General features: G+C 41.7%; 1 protein-coding gene across 1 annotated transcript in view; it reads right to left on the minus strand.

Annotated features, from left to right (window-relative positions):
• Window positions 1-21,118, minus strand: part of LOC122543373 (R3H domain-containing protein 2) — a 230,714-nt gene that overhangs the window by 93,780 nt on the left and 115,816 nt on the right. Inside the window, exons 4-5 of the mRNA XM_043682021.1 lie at window positions 11,101-11,310; window positions 9,043-9,084 (exon numbers count right to left, since the gene is read on the minus strand). Of these exons, the coding sequence (XP_043537956.1) occupies window positions 9,043-9,084; window positions 11,101-11,265 (207 nt within the window). The 5' untranslated portion in view covers window positions 11,266-11,310. The remainder of the gene's footprint in view (window positions 1-9,042; window positions 9,085-11,100; window positions 11,311-21,118) is intronic.

Below are 21,118 nucleotides of genomic sequence, written 5' to 3' on the forward strand. Positions count from 1 at the left end.
TGTTGTCCCAGTCGAACTCATGTTGCTTGTCATCTGAGTGTGTGGCTACTAAGGATAGCTGCTGTTATGAGTCCTAGTGGTCGCAGTAGTCTGGCTGTCAGTTCTGAAATGCTCTTGATGTATGGCAGTGTAGCTAGTCCTTTGGGTTGTGGCATGTCCTCATTCCGTTGTCTTTCCCTTCCGCATCTGTTGATGAAATTGCGGGGGTATCCGTTTTTGGCGAATACATTGTAGAGGTGTTCTTCTTCCTCTTTTTGCCGTTCTGGTGGGCTGCAGTGTGTTGTGGCCCTTTTGAACAGTGTCTTGATGCAACTTCTTTTGTGTGTGTTGGGATGGTTGCTTTCGTAGTTCAGGGCTTGGTCTGTGTGTGTGGCTTTCCTGTGTACCTTTGTGGAGAAAGTGAGGTCTGCAGATGCTGGAGATCAGAGCTGAAAATGTGTTGCTGGAAAAGCGCAGCAGGTCAGGCAGCATCCAGGGAACAGGAGAATCGACGTTTCGGGCATAAGCCCTTCTTCAGGGCTTTGTGTACCTTTGTGGTGAATTCTCCATTCGGTGTTCTCTGTACCATCACGCCTAGAAATGGGAGTTGGTTGTCCTTTTCTTCCTCTTTAGTGAATCGGATTCCTGTGAGTGTGGCGTTGATGATCCGGTGTGTGTTCTCCATTTCTGTGTTTTTAATGATTACAAAGGTGTCATCCACATATCTGACCCAGAGTTTGGGTTGAATTTGCGGTAAGACTGTTTGTTCTAATCTTTGCATTACCACTTCTGCACATCGACCTGGACCCAATATACCGACCACTGCAGCGGACAGCTGGAACTGACAATCGGAAGCGGTAGATTCAAATCACTATAAATGCCGGAGGAAACATCACAGAAGCGCATCACAGGAGGCTCCCAAGCACTGAGGATGTCACCTAGACAGGGGACAAAACGTCTGCAACACAAATTCCCAGCTCGGCGAACAGAACCACAACAACGAGCACCCGAACTACAAATCTTCTCACAAACTTTGTCACTTGGTACTACAGAACTCAAGTATTGCTGAAAAAAAGCTTTCTACTTTGACCTCATTAGGATAGAGGTAAGAATAAACTCTGATCACTTTACAACCCTTTCCCCGTTGCTGCTATTCCTAGCTAAGCCTGCGAGTGGCCAACTGGCTCTACTGTTTTTTGACCTTCACTTAGTCTGTTCATCATCAGAAATTCAATCCCTGGGCCAAACTTATTTACCTGCCACTTCTGGACCTTTGTGCCTTGCACTTCACCATTAGCTTTCTGACCTGTATCTGATTCTATAGACATCTTCATTACCATATAAATCCTTCTATCAGTGTGTTTTCCAATACTCTACTCTTCAAACTGCTTCTGGACTTTACTGAACAATAGTTTGTCAGTCCACCATGCTGACTCCACCTTACTTCTGTCAACTTTACCACACAACAGGACCCTGAATTTAACTCTGGATTCTTCCTTATTGCCTGCTCTGCTTTCCAATTACCATGATTTACACACCTTAATGGTTGCTGTGCAACCAGGTCTATGCAACTTAAGTTTGCCCAACAATTCATGTACACCTTTGTCTACCACTCTGCATCAGGTTCATTTCAGCATTTCTTTCCCTTTTCAGAAAAAAAAAGCTTCTCCTTTGTATCCTCCTAGACCCTCTCTTCGACCTTCATACCTCCTTTGATTTTTGTACTCTCAGAATCCTCCCAGTTTCCTACTCCAACCCTTCAGTACTCTTTGACCTTCTTGCTCTCTTGGTACTGTACCAGGGTTGATACCAACTTCAATAAACCTACAGCTTCCCTCTTTAATGTCTTTGTTCATTCATTTTATTAATTAAGTAAATAAAATTGGACACGTCAAAGATATTGCCCACTATTCAATGAAATCATTGTTGATCTGATAATCCTCAACTCCACTTCATACCTTTTCCCCATAGCCCCCAACTCCCTTACTGAGTAAGCTGCAAAACTGCCCCAAGTAAACGTGACTGCACAAGATATTCTGTTTCAAACTCTTCTGCTCACAGCTAAAATTGACTTGGAAAGAAATGGGCACATGTGGGTAGGGGGAAGAGTTTCTGCATTATTTTGTCCAGAAATCAATCAAGGGAATACATAGCTTCAGGACAGGGATACAAAACCTGGATGCTCAAAATTTGAAATAAAAACAAAAAAATGCTGGATACTTAGTAGGTCAGGGAGCATCTGTGGACAGAGTGAGTGAATACTTTAGGTCAATAATGACACTTCATCAGATGGCTCATCATTAGCTGAAACATTAACTCTGCTTCCCTTTCTACAGGCACTGTCTCATCTGCTGAGTAGATCCAGCATTTTCTGTTTATATTTCAGAACAAGGTGGGTATAACTGACAGGAATCTGGATGGTGGGGCTTTAGGTAGAGATGAATAAGACAGCCCTGAAAACATTGGCTTGGTCCAACAAGAACAACATACTCTTTCTTGTGAACTTAGGGAGGACAGCCACCATGCAACCCAAGGAACTGGGGCTCAGAATACTATAGGGGAAGAACAGGGAAACAGTTAAATAGAAGTGCGCCAATAATTGGAGGGTAACTCTATAACCTACAGTTTGGAGGATACACAGCATCCTCCAAAGGCAAGAAAGAGAACCCTGAAAGGGTACTGCCTACCTGGTACCACAGTAAAACCTCTCTCATGACAGCCAGATAGGAACTTAGAAAGGGAAAGTGCAAGTCCAACTGCTGTGAAACAAATGATCGGGAGGTGGTCCTGCTGAAAAGTATCAGAAATTAAGGTCTAAGATACAAGAATAACATAACAGCACACACTGATTGCATGGCAATTAATACATTGAGAAAATGGGGATCTAAGAAGACGCCTAAACATAAAATGAGAAGAAATCCTATTAAAAGGAGTTAAATGTCTGTACAGCAATGTGCAGAGTATCTATAATAAAGCAGGGGAATTCGAGGCAGTCATACACGGGAAGGAATACGGAGACATGGCTGCAGAAAAATCAGAACTGGGAATTAAACATTGCAAGTTATAGCATATTTAGGAAAGAGTGAGGAATAAGTGGAATAGTGTACTTATTAGGAACAGTATAATAGAAGTAGAAAAAACAGAGATGTAGCTATCATGAAGCCAAAAACAAAACCCATATGGGTAGAGATGCAAGATAATCATGGATCAATCACAGTTATAGTTGTAGTCCATAGACCACCTGATAGCAGAAGGGAGAGGAATACATTTATTTTAAAAACAAGAAATTGAGAGAGATTTCAATTCCACTGATGTGAATTAGACAGAAGAGATCGGTAAAGGGGGTAAGAAAATTAACTTGTAAAGGTGTACAGGATTCCTTTCTAACCTAGAAACCCCAACTGGGGTAGATTCACAGCTGGACGTGGTATTGGGAAATTAATTAAAGCAGCTGTAAAAGTAGGAGAACATACAGGCAGCAGTGACCATAATATTATACACTAAGTCAACAGGTTGGAAAAAAGCTGTATTTGAAGGACCTGCTAGGACTTGTGAAAATTAAATGGCAAACAACAATGTAAATCAGCAATAGGATCAGCCAGATCGGTGTTTAACAGAGAGCAGCAACATTATAATCTGCTGAAAGAAACTAAACACTAGAGGAATTCCATGAATGAATAAAGAAAGAAGCAGTCAACTAAAGCTTCAATAAAGGGCATATATGAAGTCCATATAGAGTGCAGGGTAAGAGACCAAAATGAAGGGATGAGGAAAAAAAACATTAAGATGCAAACAATTTAAAAAGGCAAAGTGAAACGTGAAATTAAATTATCAAAGAATATAAAGTAAAATAATAAAGACTTTACAGACACATAAACGTTTAAAAAAAAAAGTGATGAGAATTAGATCATGAAGTGTGTGGCAGGGTACAAGTAAGCACACCACTGAATTTAAAAACAAGAATGTACTGGATGATCCAAATGTATTCAAACTGGAATAAAACCCTGGTACAAATGGATTGAATCCATATATAGAAGGCATTCCTGGATGAACACAATGCATGGTTGCTCGCAGTTGCCAGTATCAGCAAACATTGCCCATATTTAAACAGAATCCACAGGACAGATACTGGAAGCATGACTCCTCTGATTAAAATGATTACTTCAGAAAACTTCCACTGTCAGAGGGATGGAAGGTACTCAAGAATCGGATAGAACATGCTCAGGAAATTACAGACCAGTCAGTTTAACGTCAGTAAATAGGACAAACAATGGACAGGTCTGTCAGCATCTGTGGAGAGAAATCAGAGTTAATGCTTATGGTCCAGTGACTCTTCCTTAAAAGCTGAGGAACCTGAAATGTTAACTCTGATTTCTCTCCACAGATGCTGCCAGATCTGCTGAGCTTTTCCAGCAATTTCTGTTATTGCTGCTGATTTACAGCACCCATGGTTCTTCCAGTTTTTTTATTAGGAAAAATAATGGAATCCTTACTAAAAGGGAGAATAAAGGAACATCTAGAAATAAATATAACGATGAACAGATAACATGAAGTTCAAAAGGAAAAGTCTTGCTTGTCCAATATTCCTGAACCTTTTGAGGTGGTAATGGAGAGTAGACAATGGTTAAGCAGCAAGTATAATTTATCTGGATTTCCCAAAGGGCCTTCAATAAAGTGTCCCTCAAAAGGCGAATGAATAAACTCAAATGGAGAGTAGGGCAGAATAGGTTGCAAGCTGGTTTCAAGACAGAAAGCAGAAACCCGGAGTTAAGGATAGTCATTCAGAGTGGCAGAAGGTAAGATATGGTGTTCCTTATGGATTAGGGCTAGGATCACTGCTAGTCACAGTTTACATTAATGACTTGAACTTCTAACATGGTCTAACAGTTAAATATGAAGTAGTACATTTTTCAGAGGAAGAATGGGGGGGGGGGGTCACTTATTACTTGGATTATGCAAGAGAACACAGAACAGAGAACAGCGCATGTTATGCTGACCTTTTATCCAAGACTAACCGACACACCCTTCATTGTACTATCTCCCACTGCCCATCCAAAGGTCACTTAAAAGGTCCCTAAAGTCTCTGACTCTAGTACCATTGCTGGCAGTGCATTCCATGCACCCACCACTCTGCGTAAAAAACTACCTCTAATATCTCCCCGAAACCTTCCTTGAATCAATTGAAAATTATACCCCCATGTGATAGCCATTTGTGCCCTGGGAAAAAGTCTCTGGATATCCACTCTACCTAGTCCACTCATCATCTTGTACACCTCTTTCAAGTCACCTCTCATCCTTCTTTGCTCCAATGAGAAAAGCCCTAGCTCCTTCAACCTTTCTACATAAGACATGCCCTCCAGTCCAGGCAGCATCCTGGTAAATCTCCTCTGCACCCTCTCTAAAGCTTCCACATCCTTATCATATTGAAATGACCATAACTGAACACAATCTTCCAAGTGTGGTCTAACCAGGGCATAACTTCACAGCTCTGAAACTTAATCCCCCTGCTAATGAAGGCCAACACACCATATGCCACCTTAACAACCCTAACAACTTGGGTGGCAACTCTGAGGGATCTATGGACACAGACCCCTCTGTTCCTCCACACTGCCAAGTATCCTGTCTTTAACCCTGTATTATGCATTCAAGTTCAACCTTCCAAAGTGAATCACTTCACGCTTTTCCAGGGTTGAATTCCACCTGCCTCTTATCAGCCCAGTTCTGCATCCTGTCAATGTCCCATTGCACCCCAGAACAGCTCTCCACACTATCCACAACTCCACCAACCTTTGTGACATCGGCAAACTTACTAACCCACCCTTCCACTTCCTCATCCGACTCATTTATAAAAATCACAGAGCAGAGGTCCCAGAACCGATCCCTGCGGAGCACCACTGGTCACCGAGCTCCAGGCTGAATACTTTCCAGCTACCACCACCCTCTGTCTTCAATGGGCCAGCCAATTCTGTATCCTATGCCTCCTTACTTTGAATCAGCCTACCATGGGGAACTTTATCAAACGCCATGGTAAACTCCATGTACACCACATCCACTGCCCTATCTTCAATGTATTTTGTCACATCCTCAAAGAATTCAATAAGGTTTGGGAGGCATGGCCTGTCCCTCACAAAGCAATGCTGACTCTCTCGAATCAAACTATAATTTTCCTAATAATCATAAATCCTGTCTCTCAGAATCCTCTGCAATACTTTGCCCACCGCTGATCTATGACTGACTGGTCTGTAATTCTTAGGATTATCCTTATTCCCTTGTTCAAGAAAGGGAATAACATTTGCCACCCTACAATCATGCAGCACAACTCCAGTGGACAATGAGGGCGCAAAAAACGTCGCCGAAGGCGCAGCAATCTCTTCCCTCACTTCCTATGGTAAGCTTGAGTATATCCCGTCTGGCCCAGGGAGTTATCTATCCTTACGATTGTCAGAATTTTCAGCACATCCTCCTTAATATTAACCTGTTCAAGCATGTCAGCCTGTTTCACACTGTCCTCACAAACAAGGTCCCTCTCACTCGTGGATACTGAAGCAAAGTATTCATTAAGGACCTCCCCTACTTCCTCCAACTCCAAGCGCAAGTCCCCTCCATTATCCCTGATTGCCCCTCCCCTCACTCTGGCCACCCTCTTGTTCCTCACATAAGTGTAGAATGCCTTAGAGTTTTCCTTAATCCTACCTGCCAAGGCTTTCTCATGCTCCCTTCTAGCTCTTCTAAGTCCATTCTTCAGTTCTTTACTGGCTATCTTGTAACACTCTAAAGCCCTATCTGATCCTTGCTCCCTCAACCTTAAGTAAGGTTCCTTCTTCCTCTTGACTAGATGTTCCACATCCCTGGTCACTCAAGATTCCTTCACCCTCCCATCCCTTCCTTTCCTCAGTGGGACAAAACCTATCCAGCACTGGCAGCAAGTGCTCCCTAAACAACCTCCGCATTTCTGTCGTGCATTTCCTTGAGAATAACTGTTCCCAATTTAGGTGCCCCTGTTCCTGCCTAATAACGTTGTAATTCTCCCTCCCCCAATTAAATATTTCCCATACCATCTGCTCCTATCCCTCTCCATGACGATAGTAAAAGGTCAGGGAGTTGTGATCACTCTCACTGAAATGCTCTCCCACAGAGAGATCTGACACCTGGCATGGTTCATTGCCAAGCACCAAATCCAATATGGCCTCAGGTACCCTTCCTGAACACATCTGACAAAAAACTGCTCCATCCAAACTATTTGAACTAAGGAGGTTCCAATCAATATTTGGGAAGTTAAAGTCACCCATGACAACAACTCTGTCACTTTTGCACTTTTCCAAACTCTGCCTCCCAATCCGCTCCTGTGTCTCTGTTGCTATCAGCTGGTCTATGGAAACCTCCCAATAAAGTGACTGCTCCTTTCCTGTTTCTGACTTCCACCCATAATGACTCAATAGACAAACCCTCCTCAATGACCTTTTCTACAGCTGTCATACCATCCCTGATTAGCAATGTCACTCCTCCACCTCTTTTACCCCTGCTTCTCAACCCCGCCCGATTCCTTTTGAAACATCTAATCCCCGGAACATCCAACAACCATTCCTGCCCCTGTGATATCCAACTCTCCGTAATGCCACAACATCATAGCTCCAAGTACTGATCCATACTCGCTTTATCACGCTTATTCCTGTTACTTCTTGCATTAAAAATAGACACACTTCAACCCATCACACTGACTGCAACTTTGCCCTATCAAGTGCCTATCCCTCCTCTCAGACTCACTGCACACTGTATCTGGCTGTTCACTACCTACTCCCATTATCTGATCTGTAGCTCAGGCTCCCACTCCCCTGACAATCCAGTTGAAACCCTCCTGAAGAGCTCTAGCAAATCTCCCGCCCAGGATGTTGGTATCCCTCCAGTTCAGGAGCAACCCATCCTCCTTTTACAGGTCCCACCTTCCCCAGAAAGTATCCTAATGATCCACATATCTGAAGCCCTCCCTCCTACACCAGCCCTGCAGCCACGTGTTCATTTGCGCTCGTTCACTATTCCTTGCCTCATTAGCACATGGCACCAGTAGCAATCCTGAGATTACTACACTGCTCATCTTGCTTTCTAGCTTCCAACCTAACTCCCTATATTCTCTTTTCAGGCCCTCATCCCTTTTCCTAAATATGTCATTGGTACCAATATGTATCACGACTTCTCGCTGCTCACCCTCCCCCTTTAGACTCGATCCGAGATATCCCTGACCCTGGCACTCAAGAGGCAACATACCATGCAGGAGTCTCGTTCATGACCACAGAATCTCCTGTCTCATCCTCTCACAATTGAATCTCCCATCACTAGCCCTCTCCTATACTTCTACTTTCCCTTCAGAGCCAATCTCAGTGCCAGAAACCTGGCCACTGTGGCTTTTCCCTGTTATACACCAGTCACTAAAAGTTATGCCAGAAGTCAATACAGCAATAAGAAAAAAAAACAAGGTGTGCACTAGACATTTTCCTACAGGAACATAACTAAAATACAGGCAAGCCTGGGTAGTCACCAAGAAATCCAATAGGGAATTAAAGAGAAACTTCTGCACCCCAAAAAATGACAAAACGTGGAACTCACTCACACAGGGAGTGGCTAAAGTGTATAGTACAGATCCATTTGAGGGGAAGCTACTAGATAAGCAGATGAGGGAGAAAGGAATAGAGAGTGATAATGGGAGAGTGACATGAGGAAAGATGGGAGAAGGCTTAATCAGAACACAAATACAAGAATGGACTGAACGTGAAGAAACTTTTTTTTGACAAGTTCACTCACAGGACATGGATAACGCTGGCTAGGTCAGCATTTATTGCCCAATATAAATTGCCCCGAAGAAGTTGACGATGAGTTTCCTTTTTGAACCACTGCAGCCTACTCCTATAAAATTGTATCTTGCCCACCCACCAAAATGAAACTGTCAATATGCACTAATTTCCAGAAAGCTGCAATTCAGATTTTTAAGAACACGGAACTTTGTGGGTGCCCAACTCAATGAAGCCTAGATTGATCAAATTTTTCTATTCGTTTTGAGCACAATCTGACCTTGGATCGCTTCCTCGAGTGCCCATGGTTTTGTGTTCTTCGCTGCAATGAAATAGAAACCATGTTAGCAAATTAGGAAACTCTTGTTAGGTTTATCAATGGTAAAAGCTCAGTATCAAGAACTGCGTTTCTGCTCTCTACCTCAACTATTACCATTCTGTTTCATAGTATAAAAGTGAGCATTCCGATAAATATCTGTGGGTCAGGATCATTGAGCCAGGTCACTACTTTTATACAGCTGTTGGCTGGGGCCTATTCATCCTGTCTGCAGGGGAATGTAATGCAGAATGAAAACAACATCTAATGAAAGAGATAAAAATATGTCAAAGACTAAATTTGTTTTGTATTTCAAAACACATGCAATATTGCATGAAGTGCTATTCACCACATTCAGAATTTGTTTATTACTATCCTAAAAGTGCTACTAGGGTACAGCTTCCACTTTGGGAAACTGTCAGTTTTCTAGAGAGATGGGTCACGTTTCGCTGTTATTTACATAATCGTGAACATGAGCATAAAATCAACCAGTTTATGAATTACCAGTAGACCATTCCAGTTTAGGATAGCTGGTCAGCATGGACGACTTGGACCGAAAGGTCAGTTTCCGTAGTGTACATTTCTATGACCATAAACCAACACAATAAAGTAATATTATAGAATACAATTGGTGGTCCCCCCCGCACTTGAATTTAAAAAGCATCCCAAAATACATTCAAGAAGGGGACCGTGGCACTGTTTCATTAATGCAGTTGAAAATGGATTCAATTGCAAAAAATGTATTTAATCCAAGTTGCCAGTCCACCATCTGTAACTTGATTTTATGCAACCGAAGGTTACTTTTAAACTAGTAAATAGTTATTTTCAATAAGAATACACTGGTTAGTTTATTAAATAGTTAAGAACATTTAAGAGGCAATGAGAAGTGTTTTCAAATCTGAAGCAAACAGCTTCATTCAAGAGCTTTGTTATAAAGGCTGCACTGGGTGCGATTAACAGAAACTGATCAACGATTAATACAATCTGAAAAGAGACAGTTTTATGGTAGTGCAAGTTTCCAGTACAAATACGTTTGAAAACAGTGTAAATCACTACAGAAACTTGACTTCTACTAGATATAATTTAGACTTGAAATTGGGAGAAACTGTTCCCATTGTTGGAAAGTGAAGCAGAGAAAGCAACAGAGACAGGAGGAGAAACCTTTTCAGGCAGCAGGTGGTTAGGATCTGGAATATACTTCCTGAGGTTGGGGGCCAATTGAGGTTTTCAAGATGGAATTGGGTCATTAACTGAAAAGAAACATTCATAGGTCTGCAGGGAAAAGGTGGAGGGTGGCACTAGGTGAATTGCTCCTCGAGAGCGCCTGCATGGACACAATGGACCAAACAACTTCCTTCTGTGCTGTATTAAATCGATGATTCTCTGATCTTCTCCACTGATTTGGCTAAAACCAAGTGCAACTTAGCAGAACTTTAACCCTGCTGTATATACCCCTGCATCATCAAACCTAGATTCAAACAGACAATGCCAGGTAGAAAAACTTTCGAGGATTGAAACGTGTGTTAAGGAATAAATAACATTCATAACTTTTGTACTCAGAACTCATGCTCAACAACAAGCACTCCGAGGTCACATGTGCCACAGGTTAGGTGCAGAGTAATCCTCACTCCATTCTGCTATTACAATGTGACTGAATTTATTTCTTGAGGCACCTCTGATTAAGAATGACAATTTTACACTGAGCTTTTTCACTATGGTCCGTTGTCAGTAGTGTCTGTTAAGCAAATTCATACTCATTTCATCAAACAGTCCTACAGCCAGAAGGGACAAAGGTACTTGCCCATTAGTATAAGCCCTGCCCCAGAGGGGAAATTACAACATTAACTCACTGCATCATCAGGATATTTGTCTGACTCTACCTGGTCATTCAGCGACAGAAGTGTTCATAAGGGCTATATAGTACATATTATGAAAGCCACAAAGAATTTTTATCAAAGCGGCTTAAGGGAACAGAATAGACACAAATACCATGATTATTTCACTTAGCCCCAAGCTTCTCACCTGGAAATCCAGCTGCGCATTTGGGTCTTCACCATCTTTTTCCACCTCCTCTTTGCTGGATGTTCTGAATGCAGATTTATTTTTAATTAAAGATTCTTCCACCAATTTCTTCTCAGATTCCTTCATGATTTCCAACGTTTCTTGAGTGTTATTACTATTGGACATCTTCAGGATGCGAAAATGATTAAGTGTGTGCGAGACAGCAAAAACCTGGAATGGATACCCAAACATGCTTATTGGAATAATACAAACATCAAGATTAAGTTCATGCTTTGTCTCTTGCAAAGCATGCTTATTTTAAAATATTCACATGTCCTTTTACAATATACTAAATCAGTAGGCAACAGCCATCACTGATTAATAACTAGTTGCAGTTTTCCTCTGGGACATATTTACATCAATATAATTTTAAAAACCAATTTTAAACTGAGCTGCACCATACATTGTTGTTAGCGGATGGCACCACTTGTCTCCAAATCAGAATGGTATAGATTGAACCTCCATTTTAGAGATAATAACATTTACACATTCTGTGATGGCTTGTGGAACAGCCATCACAAAATGGCATTGTACAATTATCAGTGCACAATTCCTAGTGAAGTTGTGACAAAGGTTTGGGGTTTGAAGGTCTGGGTTCATTTCAACGAGGATAACATAAGATTGGATTTAGAGTTAGTATAAGTGCCAGAGAATAATAGATAACAGGTTTCTCCCACTGAAGTATGACAGTATTAGAAGCAGATAAACCATCTTGCAGTTGGAACAGGTATCTTTGATGGAGTTAGAGGATATAACAAAAGTCAGACAGCTAGAATTGGCAAATCAATTAGAGGTGGAACTTGCTGCTAGTGATAATTGAAATATTGGCAAAGCATCTGGGATTGACGGAAATACGAGAGTGGTTAGGTACAAAAAGTGGTGAGTCATTAGAGTTAGCATGGATTCAATCACAGCTAGAATATGAGAAAAGCACAGCTCAAAATAGAAAGAGCTTTGGAATCAAAGAGTGCAAAAGGAAATTAAAAAGCAAAAGTTGGAGATAAGACAACTTGAACCTGAATTTCAGAGAGAAAGGGAAAAAGAGGAGAGAAATAGGGCATACTGGCTTAAAAGAATGCAGTTTAAAAAGACTAAAATGCCAAAGCAAGCTGTGATGGGAAAATTTCGAGTCATAATTGAAATTTTTTGGAGGGAAACGCTCAAGCTTGTACTGATTCTACCAAAAGTTGAGGAAAGGGATGGGAAGACATTGTTTATGTCTTTTGAGAAAATAGCAGAATAAATTAAGTGGCCAAAGCAAGTCTGGACATTACACATGCAAAGCAAGGTGAAAGACAGAGCACATGAAATTTATGCATCATTGTCAGATTAGGATTCTAAAGAAGCATGATATGGTAAAAAGGGCTATTCTGGGGGGGTACGAGTTAGTTCCTGAATCATGCAGGCAAAGGTTCAGAAATTTAAGGAAGCAGCTTGGGAAGCTGACACTGAATTTGAAAGGGTAAGGCAAAGTAACTTTGACAGGATGGGGTGGGGAGACAGAACACAGGCATTAGGAGTAAATACTATATATGAAGTTCTCAGAGAAATCATTCTCCTAGATTAAATTTAAAAATTCACCACCTTTTATAATTAGAACCCACATTGAAAGCCAGAAGATTGGAACTGCTGGACAGACACCAATAATGGCTAACAATTAAAGAGCTGATCCATAAAACTAAGCGTTTTTTTCTGTTACCCACAAACTTGAGAAGGATCGAGGATGGGGACGTGAAAGGAAGGCAAGTAACAAGGGTAAAATGATGGACAGCTGGGAATGGCCTATAATCCCTCCTCACCCCAGATGAGAAAGGAAGACACAGAGGCCTGGAAGTAAAAGTTGAAGACCTAATTGTGTGCAGTGTAAGAAAATGAGACACCTTCTTTCAGAGTTGTGGAAACCCATGGGAGTGAGTCAGGTTCACGAGAGTGCATCCGTTAAAGGAACTCAAAAGGAAAATACCATGGATCTTATTGTTGTTGTTTTAACTACAACAATGATCTTCGAGGTAAACACTCCTGGTAATGCAGCAGAGGTGAATATGCTCGATGAGAGATAGAAAGGGCTTTGGTAAAATGATATGATGACCCTTTTCTCTTCAAACGATGCTGCTAAACTCAACTATATTCAGGTACACAGGAGCTGTTGATGAAGAATGGATAATTGCTCCATAAGACAATTGTACTGCTCAAATATCCTAAGGAAACATTGCGAGTAGAACATGAAATGCCGATGTCAGAACATGTGGGAATACAGAAATCTCAAGCATCAATGAACAGCCACTTTACCTTACCAAGACTTAAAGTATGCAGTTCAGTTCTGTAAAACAAGCCATAAATGTCAGGTCATAGGAAACCTCAACTTTTTTTTTATTATTCATTCATGGGATGTGGATATCACTGGCTGGCCAGCATTTATTGCTAGTTTCTAGCTGCCCGAGGTGATGATGAGCTGCCTTCTTCAACCACTGCAGATAACATTCTGTCGGTTGACCCACAATGTCCTTAGAGAGGGAACTCCAGGATTTTGATCCAGTGACGAAAAAGGAAGGGCAATATATTTCCAAGTCAGGGTGGTGAGGGGCTTGGAGGGGAACTTGTAGTTGGTGGTACTCCTATGAACCTGCTGCCCTTGTCCTTCTAGATGGAAGCAGTCATGGATTTGGAAGGTGCTGTCTGGGATCTTTGGGGAATGTCTGCAGTGCATCTTGTTGATGGTGCACACTGCTGCTACTGAGTGGTGGAGGTAATGGATGCCTGTGGCTGTGGTGCCAACCGTCTTCAGTGTTATTGAAGCTGCACCCATCCAGGCAAGTGGGGAGTAATCAAACTGGCACCTTTAACACCACACCAGTTTTTGAAGAACCATTCAGTTGACAGTTGATAGAGTGGATAGAACCCTTACTGAAAACTGGAAACACCAAGATATCCTTACAGTTATGGAGATGACAACCCAATCTCCAGAAACTATTCCTTTAAGGTTAATTACAGCTAAGGTAATGGTGGGGGAAAAAAATCAGTTTTTTTAAAAACTCATTATGGACTATCAACTGAAATACAATCAGACCTTGTTTTTAAACTTTGTCTAAAAATTTTCAAGACAATGATTAATTTGGACATAAAAGAGTTGAAGTCGACTGCCTATCTTCTGCAAACACCGGGAACTTTGGAAAGATACCATCAGATTCTCAAAACAATGGATTTAGATCTCTAGTCACAGGCATACACAGGATGGGACAAAGGGTTAGATTTCTTACTCTGCAAGCAGAGATTCCCCAAACTGGTTTAGTCCATTCAAATTGATGTATGGTAATGAGATAAGAGTTTTGGTAAAAATTGACTGAGGAGAAGTTCTTACGGCAAAACAATGTTTCTAGAGAGACTCACAGGAGCATTTAAAAAACATCTCAGGCAAAGTGAAAGAGCAGGCAACAAACATGCTATGACTGAAATGTTTCAAACAGGAGACCAAGTATTTGCCTTTATTAGGCAAATCTCTCAAACAGAGATCAGTTGCCCATACAAAGGCAGTCAAGAGGGTTAGTAAAGTGTTTATCTCGTCAATACTCCTAACCACAGGAAGGGGGAAAAAAAATCACTTGTGTTACCTGAACACATTAAAGCAATATCATCATAGGGAGGAACAAGCAAGTGTGTCGAGGGGTCAGAGAGGCACTGGACTGAGGTAGGAGGAAGGAAAGAGATTCACTTTGTGAACTAACTAAAAATTTGACTAGCCAATATGAAAATCCTGGGACAGTTAGAGAATGTATTTTTACACTTGGAGGAAGAACAACAAGAAGTTGAAGGAAATCTATAAAGATACACCTGGAGGTACAATGCTAACCCAAGTGTGGTGTGGATCTAGGGGAATCCATACCAATAAAACAACATCTTTATTCCATAAGCCCACAAAAAGCAAGTGCACGTGGAAACAGAGATTCAGTGCATGCTAGAAAATGTTTAGCTCAGTTGGCTGGATTGTTGTTTTACAGTGTGATGCCAATAGGTTGGGTTCAATTCCCATCACTGGTTTGAGGTTCCCATGATGGACTCTCCTTCTCAACCTCTTCCCTCACCTGAGGTCTAGTGATCCTCAGGTTAAATCACCACCAGTCACTTCTCTCTAATGAGAGAGCAGCCCCTATGGTCTGGTAAGAGTATGGCGACACAACAATGAATAGAGAAAACCACTTACTGAACCTATACAAAACAGTTGAAATTTATCAGTGGTGTTTGTTGATAAATCAGATGGATTATGCAGTCAGTCAACAGATTCATACCCAATTCTTTGGTTAGAACACTATCATTACAAAGAAATGAAGCACTGTGAACCCTAAGGTTGAAGAGGAACTGGCAATTACCCTTAACATCAAAAGCTAAGAAGATGTAGCCTTTGTCACATCAAATGGGTTAGATCAATGTCAAGTGATGCTGTTTGGGTGCAAAAACGCCTCAGCTACATTCCAAAATCCCCAAAAGTCAACTGCATCACTGTGGAGTTGATTTAAACTATGTAATATACTGTAACCCCTGGTAAGAACATGTAAAGTACCTAGAATACTGGTTTAAACAAGTATAGTTAATTATAATAAATCTTGTCAAGACTAATTTGCAAAAGAAAGGGTAACTCATCCAGAATATATCATAGAGTGAGCATGAACATGTGGATTTAAAAAGGAAATTTGTACCTAACTTTAGCACAATAGCTGTGCCTTTAAAAGATTTGTTATGAAAACAGGCAAAGGAGGACTGATCAGCAGAGGGTCAAAGCAGTGGCTGAGAAGCCGACAGCAATCCTAATAAATGAACCACTGTTGGCCACCCCTGACTTTACAAAAGCTTTTAAAATGGCAATTGATGCGAGTGACTTGGGAGGAGGTACGGTTTTATTATACGATGATGTATTGGGAAGAGAGTAGACACAGGGCGCCATTTTAAGAAACTGAACCAATATTGAAGTAGTACTCTTCAGTGGAAAAGGAATGTTGGGATTATTCTTCGCTCTTCAATGTTTTGAAGCCAATGTCCATCATGTTTGCAAAGGAACACATATTTTAATCAACCTATTTGGTCATGTTATAACACTCGCAGGTCAAGTGGGACTTGAAGTTGGATCTGAAACACTGATGTATACTAACTATAATATACTCCGAGAAAGTTAAGACTCAAAATGGAGCTTACTGATTTAATCATCAGTACAAAAAATGTTCATATTGCTTGAAAAGATAATGTAACAGTAGACACATTATTAAGAATGTGATTATGCGAGAATAGTTTAAGAATTTAGGGAAGAAAATAAGAAATGATTTAAATCCTGCATAAGGAATGAGCAAAGGCAAATGAAAGTAACTGTATGTTGTTTTGTACTTGCATTATTCTTACCTGATAATGAAAGTCATTGTAAAACAGTGTTTCATTTTCTTAACTGTGGAAGAGACCACATATTTTGTTTTTTTGGGATTGTAAACTGAAATGAAAGTTGGACTGCTATGTATCAGGAGAGTTTTACAACTTAACAATAAATCAAATGCCACATGTTTGAGCTGTGCAATACCGTGTTACGTTTTGACGCAGCAAGAGGGAGAGGGAGAGACTGAATGATATACAGTCTTTTGAGTAAAGGAAACTCTGCCTAAAAACAGACCTTTGATTGGTTGAACTACTGAGTATTAAAAAACTCTAAATGTCAATGCAACAAAGAAGAGAAGCATCCAGACTTCGTAAATAAAAAGGATCCATCTTTCTTTCTCTTCCCACATGGGGAAAGAAGACAGAAAAGCTGAGAAAGTTAAAAAAAATTCTACAACAAAACCCAGGTCTTGTTTTTCCACCAATAGCATGTACCTTTCATGTGTCTTAACCATGAGAGGGCAAGGACAAGGGCGAGTGTGTGTGCGTTGGGGGTTTTTAGTTAAAAGGGGTACAAGCTCAAGTTGCACAGTGGTAGATTAAAATTTCTCTTTTTCACTGCGCTTGTTAATATTAAGTATGCCACAATAGATAGAGTTACTTTCTGTTACTAATAAAACCTGGTATGAACCATTTTGGTGCCGAGTTGCAGTTAGTCAGGCAAATTGGTCATTTTGTTGGTTGGACTTGGACTGCTCAATGGTAATCCCCAGGGATGTTGGCAATGGGGCATTCAGTGATGGTTAAAATATTATATGACAAAAAGCAATGTTTTGATTGTCTCTTACTGGAGGTGGGCAATGCCTGGTATTTGTGGACAAAGTTAAAAATCACACAACACCAGGTGAGAGTCCAACAGGTTTATTTGGAAGCACTAGCTTTCAGAGTGCTGCTCCTTCATCAGGTAATTGTGAAGCAGTGCTCTGAAAGCTAGTGCTTCCAAATAAACCTGCTGGACTATAACCTGGTGTGGTGTGATTTTTTAACATTGTCCACCCCAGTCCCTCCATATCATGGTATTTGTGTGACACTAATGTTACTTGCCAATTTTCAGCCCAAGCCTGAATATTGTCCAGGTCTTGCTGCACTTTGAAGAGGACTGTTTCAGTATCCGAGGAGTCACCAATGGTGCTGAATATTAGGCAATCATCAAACATCCCCACTTCTGACCTTACGATGGAGGGAAGGTCATTGATGAAGGTGCTGAAGTTGATTCAGCCTAGGACATCACCTTCAGGAGGTCTTGCAGTTATACAGTAATATGGTGCAGAAAAGGCCCTTTGGCCCATCAATTCCACACCAACATAACCACCACTAAAGGCACCCTAATCCCACTTTCCTGCACTTGCCCCATACTCTAACATGTTATGATATTTCAAGTGCTTATCCAAATATTTTTTAAAAGGTTGTAAGGTTTCCAGCCTCCACTACGTTCCCAGACAGTGCATTCTAGATTCCCACCATCTGCTGAGTGAAAGATTTTCTTCCCAAATCCCCTCGGAATCTCCTGCCCCTTACCCTCGAACTATGTCCCCTCGTGATTGACCCCTCAACCAAGGGCAACAGTGCTTAGATTAGATTAGATTACATTACATTACAGTGTGGAAACAGGCCCTTCGGCCCAACAAGTCCACACCAACCCGCCGAAGCGCAACCCACCCATACCCCTACATTTACCCATTAACTAACACTACGGGCAATTTAGCATGGCCGATTCACCTAACCTGCACATCTTTGGACTGTGGGAGGAAACCGGAGCACCCTGAGGAAACCCACGCAGATACGGGGAGAACGTGCAAACTCCACACAGTCAGTCGCCTGAGGCGGGAATTGAACCCGGGTCTCTAGCGCTGTGAGGCAGCAGTGCTAACCACTGTGCCACCGTGCCGCCCACAGTGCTCTCTATTCACCCTGTTCTGATCCCTCATAATCTTATTCACCTCAATCACGTTCCCCCCCCCCTCAGTCTTATCTGCTCTGAAGAAAGCAATCCAAGCCTATCTCGTCTCGCCTTGTAGCTCAATTACTCCATCCCAGGCAACATCCTGGTGAACCTCCTGTGTACCCCCTCTCGTGCGATCCCATCCTTCCTGTAGTGAGGTGACCCGAACTGCGCACACGACTCCAGCTGGGGCCTGACCAACGCTCTGTACAACTCCAACATTACCTCCTTGCTCTTATACTCTATACCACCACTGATGGAAGCAAGTGGCCCATATGCCTTCTTAACTATCCGATGCTCTGCTGACCTTAGGGATCTGTGAGTAATTACCCCAAGATCCCTCTGTTGCTGTCAGCTACCCAGTATCTTGCCATTCATTAAAGACTCCCTCAAATTGTTTCTTCTTCCAAAGTACATCACCTCACTATTCTTGTGGTTAAATACTGTCTGCCACTAGTCTACCCATCTGACCAACCCATCTGTATCTTCCTGTAACCAATAACCATCTTCTTCACTATTAACCACTCGACCAATCTTGGTGTCGTCTGTAAACTTGCTTAACATCTCCCACCGCCCCTACATTTTCATGGATACAATAAGGGTCCAAGTAATGATCCTCGTGGTACACCACTGGACACAGGCCTCCACTCAAACAGCTCTCTACCACTACCCTTTGTGTCCTATTGCTAAGCCAGTTTCTGATCCATCTTGTCAAGTGTCCCAGAATTCCATGCGCTTTAACCTTCTCAATCAGACTCCCACGTGGGACCTTGTCAAAAGCTTTGCTAAAATCCACATAAACTACATCAACTGAACTCCCCTAATCCACGTTTTACTGTTGAAAAATTCTAACATATTTGCATGGTATCACCTTCCTCTGACAAAGTCATGCTGACTATCCATTGGACATATGGCATAGGGTATGGGACACAACTGGCCAATTTTCCACATTGTCACGTAGATGCCAGTGTTGTAACTGTACTGGAACAGCTTGGCTGGGGGAGCGGCAAGTTCTGGAGCACAAGTCTTCAGTACTATTGCTGGAATGTTGTCAGGGTCTGTAGCCTCACTATCCAGTGCCTCCAACTATTTCGCAGTATTCGAGTGAATCAAGTTGGTTGAAGACTGGTATCTGTGATGCTGTAGACCTTTGAAGGAGGCAAAGATGGATCACCTACTTGGCACTTCTGGCTTAAGATTACTGCAAGTGATTTAGCCTCATCTTTTGTGCTGATTGTGTTGGGTGGGTTGCTCTACACAAGGTCAGTGCAGACTCAATGGGCCAAATGGCAGCCTCCTGCACTGAAAGGACTATGCAATGAATTCTACAGCAATGAATTAGAAAGGTAAATGGCATGCTGGCCTTTATTGCAAGGGGACAAAATACAAGAATACAAAGTGTCTTGCTGCAATTGAATCAGGCTTTAGTGAGACCATACCAGGAATACCTTGTACAGTTTTGGTCTCTATTTGTCTTGGAGGATTCTTGTGGTGCAGTGGTTATATAGCTACCCCTGGGCCAGATTGCCTGGATTTACTTCCCACCTGATGCCGAAGCGTTTCTGAACAGATTGACTGAAAATATCTTGGCAGTACTACAGCAAAAGCTAATTAGATTAGTCCCTGGGATGAGTGTTTTGTCCTGTGAAGACATACTGCTACAACTGTGCCATCAAAAGAATGAGTTAATATACAAGATGCTGAGGGGGCTCGACAAGCGAGACAGAGGTTACTTCCCCTGGCTGGGCTATCCAGATCATGCTGTCAAAGTCTCAGGATCAGGGCCCGATCATTTAGTTAAGGAGAATTTCTTTACATTAATGGTTGTGCATCTTGGGAATTCTCTACTGCAGAAGGCTGTGAATGCTCCACTGTTAAATAAATTTTAAGGCTGGGTTAGGCATAGCTTTTACTAACTCGGCGAATAAAGGGATATGTGGAGTAGATGGGAAAGGGGAGTCAAACAGAAGATTAGTCATTGTTGTACTGAAGCTTTGGCATAAACTAGCAAAGAACCGTCACTTTGGGCAGAATGGACTTCTTTTGTAGTGGAAACTTTCATTGGTGCATCAATTTAATTCTCAGCGCAGTGGCATTCTTCAATCATCCAGATTCGTAACAACACTCATTCATATGGAAGAGTTTACTGTTACATCCATCTTCCTGCTTCAAATTGATCACAACCTTTCCTTACTCTTCCTTAATTAGATTGTTCTATTTATTGTCTCATGTTTTGGGCTCATTTATATGATCTTGCCATTAAAAGTGAATTCTCCAACCACTTAAGTATGCAGGTATGGGCTCCAAGTGATCTGTGGCACTGGTCCCTTACACTGTAGACTGCTGGTTGTGGCAGATTGTTGTGTCAGTTCATGTTTTTTTTAAACACTTGCTTTTCATCATATCTTCCACTTTTTCACCACTGTCCATTTGAAACTGGAACAAAAAGCAGAAAATTATTTAATAACAATGTCAGCACGACTCAATCAGCAGCATTTTTGTCTCTGAGCCAGAAGGTTATGGTTTCACATCCCACTCCAGAGACTTAAGCATAAAAGTCAAGGCTGATATTCCAGTGCAGTAATGAGGGAGTGCTACACTGTTGGAGATGCTGCCAATTGGGTA

Source organism: Chiloscyllium plagiosum, chromosome 43 (genome assembly GCF_004010195.1).
Source record: "Chiloscyllium plagiosum isolate BGI_BamShark_2017 chromosome 43, ASM401019v2, whole genome shotgun sequence".
NCBI classification, from domain to species: domain Eukaryota; kingdom Metazoa; phylum Chordata; class Chondrichthyes; order Orectolobiformes; family Hemiscylliidae; genus Chiloscyllium; species Chiloscyllium plagiosum.